This window comes from Lytechinus pictus, chromosome 13 (genome assembly GCF_037042905.1).
Source record: "Lytechinus pictus isolate F3 Inbred chromosome 13, Lp3.0, whole genome shotgun sequence".
In the NCBI taxonomy this organism is placed as follows: Eukaryota; Metazoa; Echinodermata; class Echinoidea; order Temnopleuroida; family Toxopneustidae; genus Lytechinus; species Lytechinus pictus.
Genome location: NC_087257.1, coordinates 19,772,737 through 19,786,139, shown reverse-complemented (window position 1 = coordinate 19,786,139; position 13,403 = coordinate 19,772,737). Strand labels below are relative to the sequence as shown.

At 35.8% G+C, this 13,403-nt stretch overlaps 1 protein-coding gene across 4 annotated transcripts in view; it reads right to left on the bottom strand.

Annotated features, from left to right (window-relative positions):
* The window catches only part of LOC129274172 (unconventional myosin-X-like), a 67,644-nt gene that overhangs the window by 21,087 nt on the left and 33,154 nt on the right, over nucleotides 1-13,403 (bottom strand). For 3 of the 4 annotated variants that reach the window (XM_064109017.1, XM_064109018.1, XM_064109019.1), the window contains exons 25-33: nucleotides 12,307-12,383; nucleotides 11,353-11,411; nucleotides 10,649-10,759; nucleotides 10,207-10,305; nucleotides 9,306-9,455; nucleotides 8,489-8,574; nucleotides 7,711-7,962; nucleotides 5,559-5,747; nucleotides 1,162-1,319 (exon numbers count right to left, since the gene is read on the bottom strand). In XM_064109017.1, coding sequence (XP_063965087.1) covers nucleotides 1,162-1,319; nucleotides 5,559-5,747; nucleotides 7,711-7,962; nucleotides 8,489-8,574; nucleotides 9,306-9,455; nucleotides 10,207-10,305; nucleotides 10,649-10,759; nucleotides 11,353-11,411; nucleotides 12,307-12,383 — 1,181 coding nt within the window. The remainder of the gene's footprint in view (nucleotides 1-1,161; nucleotides 1,320-5,558; nucleotides 5,748-7,710; nucleotides 7,963-8,488; nucleotides 8,575-9,305; nucleotides 9,456-10,206; nucleotides 10,306-10,648; nucleotides 10,760-11,352; nucleotides 11,412-12,306; nucleotides 12,384-13,403) is intronic. The other variant, XM_064109020.1, reaches the window with a different exon arrangement.

The following is a 13,403-nucleotide window of genomic DNA, read 5'->3' as shown; positions in this document are numbered from 1 at the left end:
AATCATCATCAAATATTAAAATTGCTACACCCTGTCCTATAAAAAGGCAAATCTAACAACATTTTCATTAAAACAAACATCAAATTTTATCATGGCACTTTTATCAAGACAATCTGATCAAGACTTCTTAATCTTTTTCCAAAGTCAAATTTCAGTTTTAAAATCAATGCCTACCCTTGTGTGTTGGTGAAATGATGCCCAAATACTACATATAACTTTCATTGATGAAACATACATAACAAGTCTTTATATCGGTAATTTCCTGCTACCCAAAATAGCAATTGTGTTGAAATAGTGACAAAAAAAACCCTGCATTGAAATATGAGACAGTACTCTACATTACAATAATAATAATAGGCATTTATATAGCGCCATCTATCTAGAAATATTTTATTCCCAGGCGCATCGTTATTATTATTATTACCCCGGCTTTAGCTCGAGCTGCCTTTCAGCGCTCATGCATTCAAGGAATTAATCCTGCCGGGTACCCATTCACCTCACCTGGGTTGAGTGCAGCACAATGCGGATAAATTTCTTGCTGAAGGAAATTACGCCATGCCTGGGATTCGAACCCACGACCCTCTGTTTCAAAGTCAGAAGATTAATCCACTGGGCCACAACGCTCCACAATGGTAATTTAGAAAAATAATATCCAAAATCATTTTGCCAAAGACATAGTTTGCCAGGGTCAATCATACCCATCAACATCCATGACTGGACAGAGCTCGTTTTATGCTCCTGCATGCACAACCTTGAAGCAAAGGAAAAATCTCCAAGTCCGGTGGTGGTCAAAAGTTTGTGAACTCCACCAGAAAAACGGACATATTTTGATGTATTCAAGTTCTCCTATGTTTTAGATATTTAATTGTGAAGTCAGGTATTAAAATATCACATTCAATAAAGTTTGTTTCTTTGTAGTGTTGTTGTCTATATTTAACACTCAGCATAAAGGAGTGTATTTTCTGGTGTGGTTCACTAACTTTTTAGCACAACTATACACAATGAACAGTATGTTGTGCTGTACTCCATGCCAGCTCCACGCACAGGCACAGGCAATAGAAAAGAGTGTGGAACTTTGTGCCCACTTGACCTTCTGGGGTACTTTTTTGCCTCAAAGAGCGTGTTATAGATCTATCCAGCTATGGATATCGATGATCATACCCTTATTTCTTTGATGAGAGTCTGGAAGGGTGTTTCTAGGGGTGGTTTGGTATCGATCACATCCTGGATAGCATTGGTCCACTTCCATGCCTCCTCGTTAGACGCTGTGTAGAGATTGAGGGATGTCCGTCGACTGTGAAGGGTAATCTTCCAGCAACCTGTCAGTCGAAAAAAAAAAAAAAAAGACAATTTATGACACTCATTAATCTTCTTTTGCTCTTCAAATTGGCAATGAGTGTTCATTTTCTATTCATTTTCATACTTTGAAAAAGGGAAATATGATACATCATCAGTTGAATAAAGCAATATCTAACTGAAAGGTTGCCAATTTGCACTTTTAAACAATGATTCTGTTGTGTTCAAAGCATTGCTATTCAAAATATATTCATCTGAACAAAAGGTTGCTAATTTGTGTTTTAAAACAAATTTTTTTTGTTTTTTTTCATTGCATTGCTATTTAAAATGTAGCAATATCTAAATGAAAGATTGCCAATTTAAGTTTTCGAACAATTATTCTGTCATTTTCATTGCATTGCTAATTATATAGCGATATCTAAACAAGGGCTCGACATTAGCAGTGGCCTGGGGCAACCAAAAATGAGAGTCGGGCCACCATAATTCTGTAAAAGTCAACACTTGGTGGCCCGTTTGGGCGACCAAAGTTTTGATAAATTGTAATGTTGTTGTATTGTTTTAGGAGCCACTAAATTTGCATTGAAGGCCAGCAAAAATATGAAATTGATGATTTTCGTGGACCGATTGGGCCACAAAGAAAAAAAGTTAGTGTGGAGCCTTGATTGCCAATTTGTATTTCAAAACAATGATTTTCTGCATTCACTGCATTGCTATATAGAATATAACAGTGTGCTAATTTGCATTATTAAACAATGACTTAATTTGTTGTTTTCATTGCATTACGGGAGCCTCTGTGGGTTAACAACTATATCATCATTGTATTTAGAATTTCTATCACAGAAAAACTAAGAACGAAATATTTAAAAAGGCCAACACTATTGCACCGCACACTTGATATGAATTTTGAAGGGGAGAGGGGTTGTTTGTATACAGGACATTTTCATAGAATATAGGCAATTCATTTCTTTTCAAAAACTTCTTTTTTTAAAGAAAAGAGTCTCAGAATTTGTAATTGTATTATCAATCGGTTTCAATGGCTCTATACTGCTTTGCTCTGGTCATTATCTCATGCATTGGAGGGGAAAAAACCAATGAAACTTTGCGGGAAACACAATGCACATGCAAACCAATGTAAAAACAGTTTCCACTCATGAAAAGAAACTACCAATACATGTACATGTACATCTGAAAATACCCTTGAACTCATTGGAAATAAAAAAAACTTTCATCCCATGATTATGGAGAATAAATGTACATGTATGTTCTGCAGTGTTGTAATAAATCAAATCATTTTACAGATGATAGTACACGTATGTAGGATTAACCATGACATTTCTCCTTTTTTTTATACTGTAAATACACCTTGTCCCCATCCCCAAAACATAAAGAGTATATGCAATGATTTATGCTGTTTTTTTCATGAAGTTACAGGTCTTAAAATGAGCTCCTATGGAAATGAATATCAAACTTAAATCATTTTGCAACATTACAGCTCAAATTGGGTTGAAAATATATTTCAAAATAGTGAGTAATATCTGCGATAAGAGATTTCTCAATTTTTTTTTTAAAGGAGTAATAATGATAACAGTAATTATTTCCAATGCGTGCATTCTGATAAATAATCACGTAAGGTGCTACTGTATGTAGGCCCAGATCCAGGCGGATTAGATACAGTACCATTTTCTGGGGCATTATTGTTTTTGCACAATAGTCGGCCTCTCAAACCTATAGGCCCGTATTCTGAAGTCGGGTTTAACTTAAACTCAGGTTTAAAGTTGTGGTTTAAGTATGGACAGCCAATTGTTACATAATCACTAACAGTAGAGATATCATACTTTCAGCTCATTTGGCTCTCAAATCATTCATAAGTGTGTAGGAAGTATAAATAGATGATTGTCTTCACCATCGATGAATCAGGAAAGAGCACAGTAACATAAGAAACATACAACTTAATAAAAATTTTGATACTTTTGGCTTCCCATACTTAAACCACAACTTTAAACCTGAGTTTAAGTTAAACCCGACTTCAGAATACGGGCCATTGTGTCTAATCCCGATGGATCTGTGCCTGACTGTACATAATACAACAAAAACAACAAAGCGATATAATTCATGAACATTACATAAAATATAGGATAAATTTGGGACTGCTAATATTGTTGTGAGAAAAGATAGTGCTCAACTCCTGATGGGAAAGTGTTTTTAATGTTTATACATATATTCCTAATACTGCTACATGTAAAAAGTTTGCTCTACATGGCTAAAAAAACCCATTAGAAGTGGTAAATTGCAAATATGATAAAATAATAATCACCTAAGTACTTGACACTGTCAATGCTATTCAGCCGTCCCATGACAAAGGGAAGCAACTCTGATATTTTTTTTCAAGATCGACTTCTTTTCTTTATTTAGGATACTTTTATGTGCTCTACATGTACATGTATATGACGCAAGGAATTGGAGTCGCATAGACCCCACTTTTTGAAATTCAAAAGCAAGTAATTCAATATATGGAAATGTATTTCCACATAAAACAACCGACACATTTGTCTCCATTTCCAAGAAACTCATTCCACAAGTTACTTCCTTTTGTCATGGGACAGGAACACTTATTGGTGCACCTGCATTGCAAATTTTGCACAGGGGTCAAGAATGTATTTTATACTTACCTTCAATAGCTAACAGTATTGCTTAGTTTAAAAACGGCCCCCTTTTATTGGGTATGCTGATAAAATACATCCCACCTCACAGAGCCTCTGTACATTATTTACAATCCCTTTCATATTCCAAAGCCAAACAGATTTTGTTTCGACGTTCATTATATCGACAGATACAAACATAAATGCCAAACCAAACAGATTGTATCACAATCTTTTTTTCTTCAAAAAATGTTATCTTGAAATAAATAACCGTAACTCAATGACCAGGGTTTGGGATAAAACAAAGAAAGAAAAAATGGCGAAAAATAACCACAGAGTAATTTAACTACATACACATGTATACCAGTTGTAAATGAATAGGTTAGATCACATGGTAAGTACAAGACAATGTTATTAGTTAGTATTACACGTATGTTGACATTCCATTTTGGAGCTACAGTGTACATTGTACATGTACATGTATGATGCATGTATGCATAAAACCATCAATTCAGTAAAAAATACTACAGATACTTGCTTTTGAAATGTCTTTATTTCAGAAATTTGAAGGTTATTTCGAGAATACAGAATTCTTATCCCAAATCAAGAAAAAAGTCAATTTTGCAACAACAAAAAAATCAGGGTTATTTCCTTTTGTCATGGTATGGCATAAAACTTTCAGCCCATGCCTCACTTGAGAAGAGGGTTTGTTTTTAACGAGATTAAATTCCAGTTACTTTCATTCTTGTAGTGATGCCTACCAAAATACATCTTCGAATTAAGGCAGACAGTATATCCACTAAAATTTTGAAGCAAATACATATCATTCACACCGTAACAGTTCCAGAACATTCACATTCCAACGGACAGGAGCCTTGACAAACACTTTTTAGGGGTTGAACCAATACTTGGGAGAGGCTTAAAGCATGCATGCGACATTCAGGAGCAAAAATTGAGAACAAATGTCATAAAAAAGTAACATGAGCAATTAATCATTTTTCAAAACTTGCTTTTTTCAAAGGGAATACTTTGCATGTTGATCAACACTAATTAGGCCGGAGGAGGGGGCTTTCAAGTCAAGGCCCCCCTCCCTTCAATGCTGTGCACGATGTTTCCTGATTTTCTTCTTTGGAAGCTTGTGCAACATTTGAGACTTAATTTGTGATGCCTTAGTATAAGATCTTGAAGTTACATAGCATTTAATATACTTGCCATGAAAAATAATCTGATAAAAAATATGTGGGGGGGGGGGGGAGTTTAATTACATGTAATGCCTTGATGGGCAGCAGGAAAATATTTCTAACTCCAAAACTGGGTACCCAGTCGTTTCAGGAAAACAAAATCTTAAATATGTGCAACATGGTGAAAGAAAATTGTCATGATGTCTTGCAGGAATATCGGTTCCCTCCCCAAACCTTTTTTGGGTGAAGATTTTCTCTCCACATTAATTGCTCTATGATATCGCTTTTCAAGTTTGGCTTTCATGCTCATGCAATTCACAACACAAATGACATAGACATGCAATATCAAAGTACCATCGACATGCAACATTGCTTTGACTTCACGCACTAGACAACGCATTTGGACACCATCTTTTCAACAAATTTTCTGTCATATACATACCCTCTGGCCCTGACGACTTAGATTTCTTTCGGGTGCGTATTAAGGTGGGGACACGACTGAGCTTGCGCCCTCTAAAACCGTTACTTAACGACGGAGACACGGGAAGGTTTTCATACGTGGGGTTCTCATTTTCATTATCGATTCCGTTAGTGTAATAGTCTGTGGGTGCATCATTTACTATATGCACATCTGAAGTGTGCCAATTGAATTGGATTGTTTGAGGGTGTGGGGGGGGGGGGGTATGGCGCAAGTCGAGTAAATCAATGAAAAGAGGTGTGAGAAATAAAGGATAATGGTATTAATGACTGAATTGTTAAAAAGAAAAAACTCATGATTAAATAGACCATATTAAATTGTGCATCAGCTATTTATTACAATATTATCTTAGTGTCTATATCAATTGCTATGTGTTTCAAGGGTTACTTGGGTGTGGATGAAAGCTTGTATACTGTAATTTATTCGAACCTAAATCTATATTAAAATGGCTTACCAAATATTACTGCAAGGCCAACTGCAATATTACACATCAATAATTATTTAAAAATGAGCAATTTTTATACATGTAACTGTTAAACAAGGACTGCCTAGAATTGAACAGATAAATATGAGCTGAGATTTTTTACTAGTGTAATACTCAGACAGATAAATATGAATTTTAGCTTAATCAAATGTACAATTAGGAAGTACAAACATTAACACCACATACATTAATAAAAAAGTTAACAATGATTGATATATTATTGTTATAGTGCTCCGTATTCCAGAAGAAAAGGCAAACTTTTAATACGACACTGTGCAACATTCCTAAAAAATTATGTATTTATGATTAAATATCAAGAAAAATGGACATAAAATTTGAGTATATGATAATTAGGCAATGAATGAAAGTTTCAGAGAGCATGGACTAAAATTTAGCAATGTATACCAAGGAAATAAATGGAATAGTATACTGTATAAGCTGTTATTTTCTCACTTTTTTTTGGCAAATTTTGTGAGTTGCCACTGAGACATATATTTAACTCCTTGCCAAAATCTTGGAATGCGGTTATTTTTTTTTTTATAGCTACATGTACTTGCTGAAAAAGTTAAATTCAAGCCACTTATTTTCAAAAGTGTCACCAGCTTTTACAAGAAACTTTTATGTACTGTATAAATTACTTGTCATTTCTTACGACAGAATTGAATACTATTGCACAAAGACTTAACTATTTTCCCTGTATTATTTATTTGGTCAATAACTCACAGCACATAAAGATACCTGTCACTTGCAAAAAAAGGAGAAAATAACAGCATATTTACAGTAAATGAACATGAGATAGGAATGTCGATTTAGAAACAATGGAATATCATTCATGTAACATTCATATGTTTGAGAGTATTGAGATATAAATATTTCTATATGTTCCATTAATCATGCAGGAGCAATGACAAGTAAGAAATTTATTTTTTTTAAACCCAGTTAGCTGAAAGGTTCTGCCTTGCAATGTTAGAAGATGTATAAGTAGGATCTATACTTTGGCATGAGAGTCAAGACTTCTCATGTAAAATTGATATCGTCAGCAGAGGTATGACGTCTTGAGATATTGATAAAGCAATCAGTTTGTAAACCCAGCTCATTGCTGGAGATCGGTTAAGCAGCTTTCCTCAGGCTCTCAACACGAACACCAACACTGAACGTGAAATTAGCAAATGAAATTACTTCAGTATTAGTGTCGCGTGAACACTGAGGTTATTGGGAGCTCGTTGATGTATTTGAATCCATAGTAAAGGTATTTCTCCCTAGTGATAACTGTACCATCAAATAACTTTAAAGATTTTGTTTCTTGCTTTTCACTGAATTTATTGATCAGCATTCCAATACAATCTCTTGTGTATGAATTATCGCATACCCAAAAGGTCTCTACACTCATCAACATGTAGTGCTCTTATAATTCCGAAAGTTTCAAAAACTTGGCAGGGGGGGGGGGGAAGATCCTTTGCTCAGGCATGCCTTACTTTGTGGAATAGCTTTCTTGATGACATTGAAACTTGTATCCCTGTTGATAAAAAGTTTGTTCAAATTTTTTTTTCTCAACTCTCTTGAGCACTCTGCAAAATGGATGTGGCACTTTATAAGTTATATTACAATCATTATTACTACTGATTAACATACCTTCTTCCTTGTGCGTCTTCTCATCCGGTTCCGTGACCGAGCAGAGACTGTTGATCGCGATAGCCCCCATCTTCTGCTGGCACTCGATGCTACGATAGTAGTCCAGCGAGTGCTGAGTCAGGACGAAGTAACGCTTCTTGCGCGAGCCTCCGGCCCTGGCGATCCCCGTGGTGTTCTCCTTGGTCATCCAGCCGCTGAGGATGACCTCCTCTTTCCGGTAGGTTCGCTGACCCTTATGGTATTGGGTCAATGCTGGTCAGAGGGATAGAGAATAACATGACATAGATTATGTAGATTCTAATCAGTGATGAGTCGGTACGCCATCACGTGATCAGAGCTGTAAGGATCCCACTTATTATATTCTAGATTGCGACGCCATCTCATGGAATTTAACCGAGTTGTATTGTAAACGGGGGCGGTATATTCACCGAGGTGACGTCACTCATTGATAATAAGCTGCATAATAAGGTAGTTTGCTTGGTGTTTCTTTTGTAAGAATGCTATACAAATACATGTACAAGCCAATTAATTCAATATAATTTCAACATGAATGATCTCTATCTCTTTTATTATTGAAATAATATTATTTGCTTATTTTTAACATGTAAAGTAGATGTAAAATGGCTATGGTGCCCTTCATTTTCTAATAGATTTCATAGTGGATCTGGATTGCCCTCCCAAAGGCTTTTTGCGAGGGCTGCCAGAGGGACGGGTTCAGGGAGTGTAAGGCATACATGTACCAGTACACTCTATGCATGGATAATGGGAGATTTTTTACCTGTGAGCCAATTATTCATTTCTTCAGCTGCTGAGGCTACAAGGCTTATAACTCTTTCTGCTGTGATGATAGCAAACGCATTTGGCCTAATGAGGAAAAAGAAAGCAGAATATAATTAAAAATAAAACATTGTATTGAAATGAAATGTTGTAGGACCAATTTACATGTTCATAAATACAATGTACCTAATAAAGTGTGTATTCAATAGAAAATTGTGTTGAATAATGTGTAACTATTGAGATACTTGTCCACTGAACCTGCTCATGGTGAATCTGCTTTGAAGTCTATGACCCCAGGGAAGGTTCTCTGTAAAAAGTCAAAATCGTAATTTGGTCTTCAAAAAGTAAAGATTATCTGAAAGAGTAATTCCTCTTCTTGAATCTATCAAAGTTTGAACATGTAAAGTTGAATAAAGACACCATTTTTTTTTTGCAGACTGCTTGGAAGTGTCATCGAAAGTGCAGTGTGCACATCTCATGCTTGAACAAAACCCGAACATCAAACTTGTTTTATCCTTATTTTCTTCAATGTCTCACTGAATTTCTTCTACAATGAAATAAGTACAAGTACTAGTGTGGGTTATTTTTGATCAATTTTGACAAGTTATCGTAAAGCTTTGGATGTGTCTTTTCGAGCTCAATAAAATTATCAAAATTCATTTTGGGCAAAGTGTTATTGCTTTCAGGGTGGTAGGTCATGTAAGTAACTTATAATACTGATAGGCATAACTGAATAAATGAAAATTCTTTAAAAGTAATACAACTATATTTTGATCTGAATACCAATTTTTTGAAAGAAATTGGTGTAAGAGACTTACTTGGCTACCACATTGACAGGTACGACTGAATCGATGAGACCCACATCAAGAGAACCGATGGCATTCTTTGAATTAGCCTCCTCATCCCGCATCAGACGGAGCTCTACTTCATTGGCATTCTTCACTCTGGTTAGTACACTGTACCACTCACTGTCATAACACACAGATAAAATGATGTTCATCAGTGAATCATTCCTCATCAACAGTGGGTGTTTCATAAAGCTGTTCATAAGTTACGAATGACTTCATGCACGACTGGTGACCACCTTCTTGTGCGTAATGATATCCCTATGTAACTGAATAGCACCTAAGAGCATGTGCCAGTTACAGTGTATGTGCATAGTTGAGCTTAACTTTAAAAACAGATTTGTGAAACACCCCACCCAAATCCCATTTCATTTTCCCCCTAGCTACAATGTAGCTACATCTCAGTTTAAGCAAATAAAACATTTTACTAACATCAATCTTATCTCTTTGTTACAGTTTCAAAGGCAAAACACGGCGAAAATTACAGATGATTCAGAAATTTGACACAGCTTACAACAACCAGTAATGGTAGATTAACATCTTTAATAATAATATGCAACATTTATTTTGCACTTAATACAAATGTTTCTAAGTACTGCATATTATTACCCTGGCTTTAGCATGGCTACCCTGATTGGGCGCATCGAGCATTCAAGGAATTCCTTCCTACTGGGTACCCATTTACTACACCTGGGTGGAGAGTGGCAAATGTAGATAAACGACTTGCCAAAGGACGCTAGTGCTGCGGTGGGATTTGAACCCCGGACCTTGTGGTTCAAAGTCCGAAGACTTATCCACTGAGCCACAACACCTCTATCCTGACATTGAAGTACAATCTTAATATTTCTTTGAGAAATGAGCTAATGTCCCTTACCTGCATTCATCAGCAGTATCAGCTACTACATGGTATGTACGCTGGTCTGTGATCAGTTCTAATGAGTTCTCTCGTCCTACACTGCTATCAATGATTTGCCTGCAATGTGAGAATTATATGATTGTAATATGATTATATGAGAATCATATGATTGTAATATGATTATATGAGAATCATATGATTGTAATATGAAAATTCTGTGATCTGCCTACAAGAATTATTTTTAAAGATAATCGGTATGAAACTGAGTAAAACCGGTCTCACATTGTCTAATCTACAGCTTGGTAAATAATAAATGAGAGCTCAGCAGAAAAGCAGTCCACTAATCATTTTCCAAACTGTAAATATTTCTGAACCAATTTGGCTCAAACATGTTCAAAATTTAGAATCTGATATTATAAGGAGTCATTTTGTTGTTGGTTCATATTGTACATGTACTTACACAGCGGTTCTGATGTCAATCTTTCCAAGAAGTTTAGCACCATCAGAGTCAGATTCATAGTAGGAAAGTATGGTATCCTTCAGAACAAAGAATCTCTTCTTCCAATTACGTCTACAAAATAAAAAAAAATGGATAATGAATATTTATAAACATGTGGAAGCAGGAGTGAAAAAATAACTAGTAATGAGATTTTGTCTCCATCATAGTCAAATCTTCATCAACTCTAGACTTGGCAATCCTAGACGAACATGATAACATGTCATCGCCAAAAACAATTCACAGAAGGTATTATGTAAGACTCACCTTAGGCAACACCCGAGACCATGAACTTAAGCAAAGTGGTGTACGGTGAATAGTGATTACCATTTTGACAGGCGACAATATACAGAATTTGACCACTGTATATCAAACCTGCAATGTGGCATTCCCCAAGGGTCCATACTAGGGCCTCCCTTATTTCTAGTCTATATGAATGATATTTCAGAAGTTCCTTCCCATCCACCCCCATGATTTCTTAGATTAAGTGTAACCAACCCCACAAGGCTGTCTGTTCCTTCACCAAAAGAGTACTAAGTGCTGCTGGGACCCAATCCTAACCCCACAATGCCTGGGCCAGACGTTGAATGAGAACGACACGCATTTTATTCATCACAGTGTATGACTTTAGGCCTATTCTTTCTATACTAGACAAGAAAACAAGTTACCTTGATAATGTTCCCGTTCCTCCTCCTTTCTTCTGAAGCCATCCAGATTTTAATGCCTCCTGTTGGTAGAACATTTTGATACAATAACCATCGAGAAAATTTCACAGTAAATTTTCACTAGTGCATGAAGTACATGTATGTGGCAACAAACAGGTGATTTTTCAAGTCGATTCTGAAAAAAATCTATTATAATCTGAATTCTCATACTTTAAATGGAATAAATGTCAAAATAGAACTTATAATTATATACTTTAATGTGTCGCCTTAGGGCCCCATCACATGTATAAGTTGCTTATTAGAGGTCCTGGTTCATCACTATCGTAATTGCTTGTGATTTTTAATGATTTTGATGTTGAGTCTTAATGTTGCCAAATTCAATGAAGTTTAATTCAGTTCTCCATACAACAGCATGGAAATATTGAAAAAAATTCATTTCTGTCGATTTTGTGCTAGTTACATTTGTTTTTCATGGATTTCATTTCCTCTCATCTGGACCCTGTAGCAAAAAGTTTTGCATTGAATTGCAAATATGAAAAAACTACCGTGATTGGCTCCTAGTCATTGTTTTACGAGAAATTCACATGCAAGAATGACCATGATTGGACATTGGAATTTAGCGATTGACCGCAAACGTGTGGTCGTGTGGTCCAGTGGTTAGAGCATTGGACTCATAATCGCAAGGTTGTGAGTTTGAATCCCAACACTGTCATTGTCTCCACTTTGATACAAAGGCCGAGAGTGATATCTGTCGTCTATAACGTCAGCCACTATGACTGATTAACCTAGACATAAAATGTTTCCTCTGTAATTGGTTATATACCAGCTTGGCGTTTATCAGCAAAAATGCCGTCCTGCCGAGTTCCTACGGGAGTTACCATAAACAGAAAAACAGAAAAAAAAACCTTTGTGTTACGAAGCCCTCTATTCAGTAAAGAGAGAATGAAGACCTTTTACCTGTTTGGTCCTGAACCACATCAAGGTTTCATCTCGGAGGACAAACCAACGCTTCTTCCATGTGTTCATCATACCTCCTGGATATAGAGAAGAATAGACCAGTTCGTAGTTACTTTCATGGACAATTTTGGTCAAATGGCCTTTCATTTCTTTCATTATGATAGGCAGATTTCAAAGTAAGATATTATGTAAGCATGCCTTACATAGCAGGATGAAGGAATTGAATAGACTAGAATGGCACACCAATGAACACTTTATGAAGGTACATGTATTTGTTGCATTTCTACTTTGAATGCATATCATAGCATGTTGCACAATGTAGGCCTACTTGGCAAACTGTGAAATACCAGTCGTTCGTGGACGCATTGTTGTTGATGTAAATGAAAAACACAATTCGAAAGAATATATGAATAATCAAGACATCAAAGTTGGTGCTTATCTCATTAGATTTTAAACCACCATGTCACTTTCGTACAAATGACCTTCCTCTGATCATGCGCAGAATCTTCTGATCATGCGCAGAGTGGAACTATGAACTGGCTTATATATCAAGCCATATCAGGGCTCTGTCTTACAAATAATTGTGACTGACACTATGCAGGCTACAGTAATTTATTTTATTTTTTCCTATCCCACACAACCTGGACCTGTGCTATATTCATCCTTACTTCATTTCTCTTTGTGTGTTACTATGTAAATTGCTCCTTGTTGAAATGCTGAAAAAAATACTACTACTACATGTACCAATGATAATAATAATACCTAACCATTGCATTTATGTTATATGTTTCCTATCTTTACTTCGCTCTTCCTTCATGTTAAGGACAAAGAAAACTATTTCAGTATGAATGATTATGTGTGGTTTCAGTGTTAAATGAGCCAACAAGTTGAACTTGTATTGTTAGATATACCCATCACAATTGGCTATCAATAGTTAAACCAACTTGAGACCAGATTCAAAATTTAACCCAGATTCAGATTACGAAGAATTGTTTATCGGTATCATTTCATTTTATATAGTTCCTTTTAATAAGATACAAAGCAGATTGAACAAAGAAAGGAGAACATAAAATGAGGGTTTAAAAAAAATAACTTCA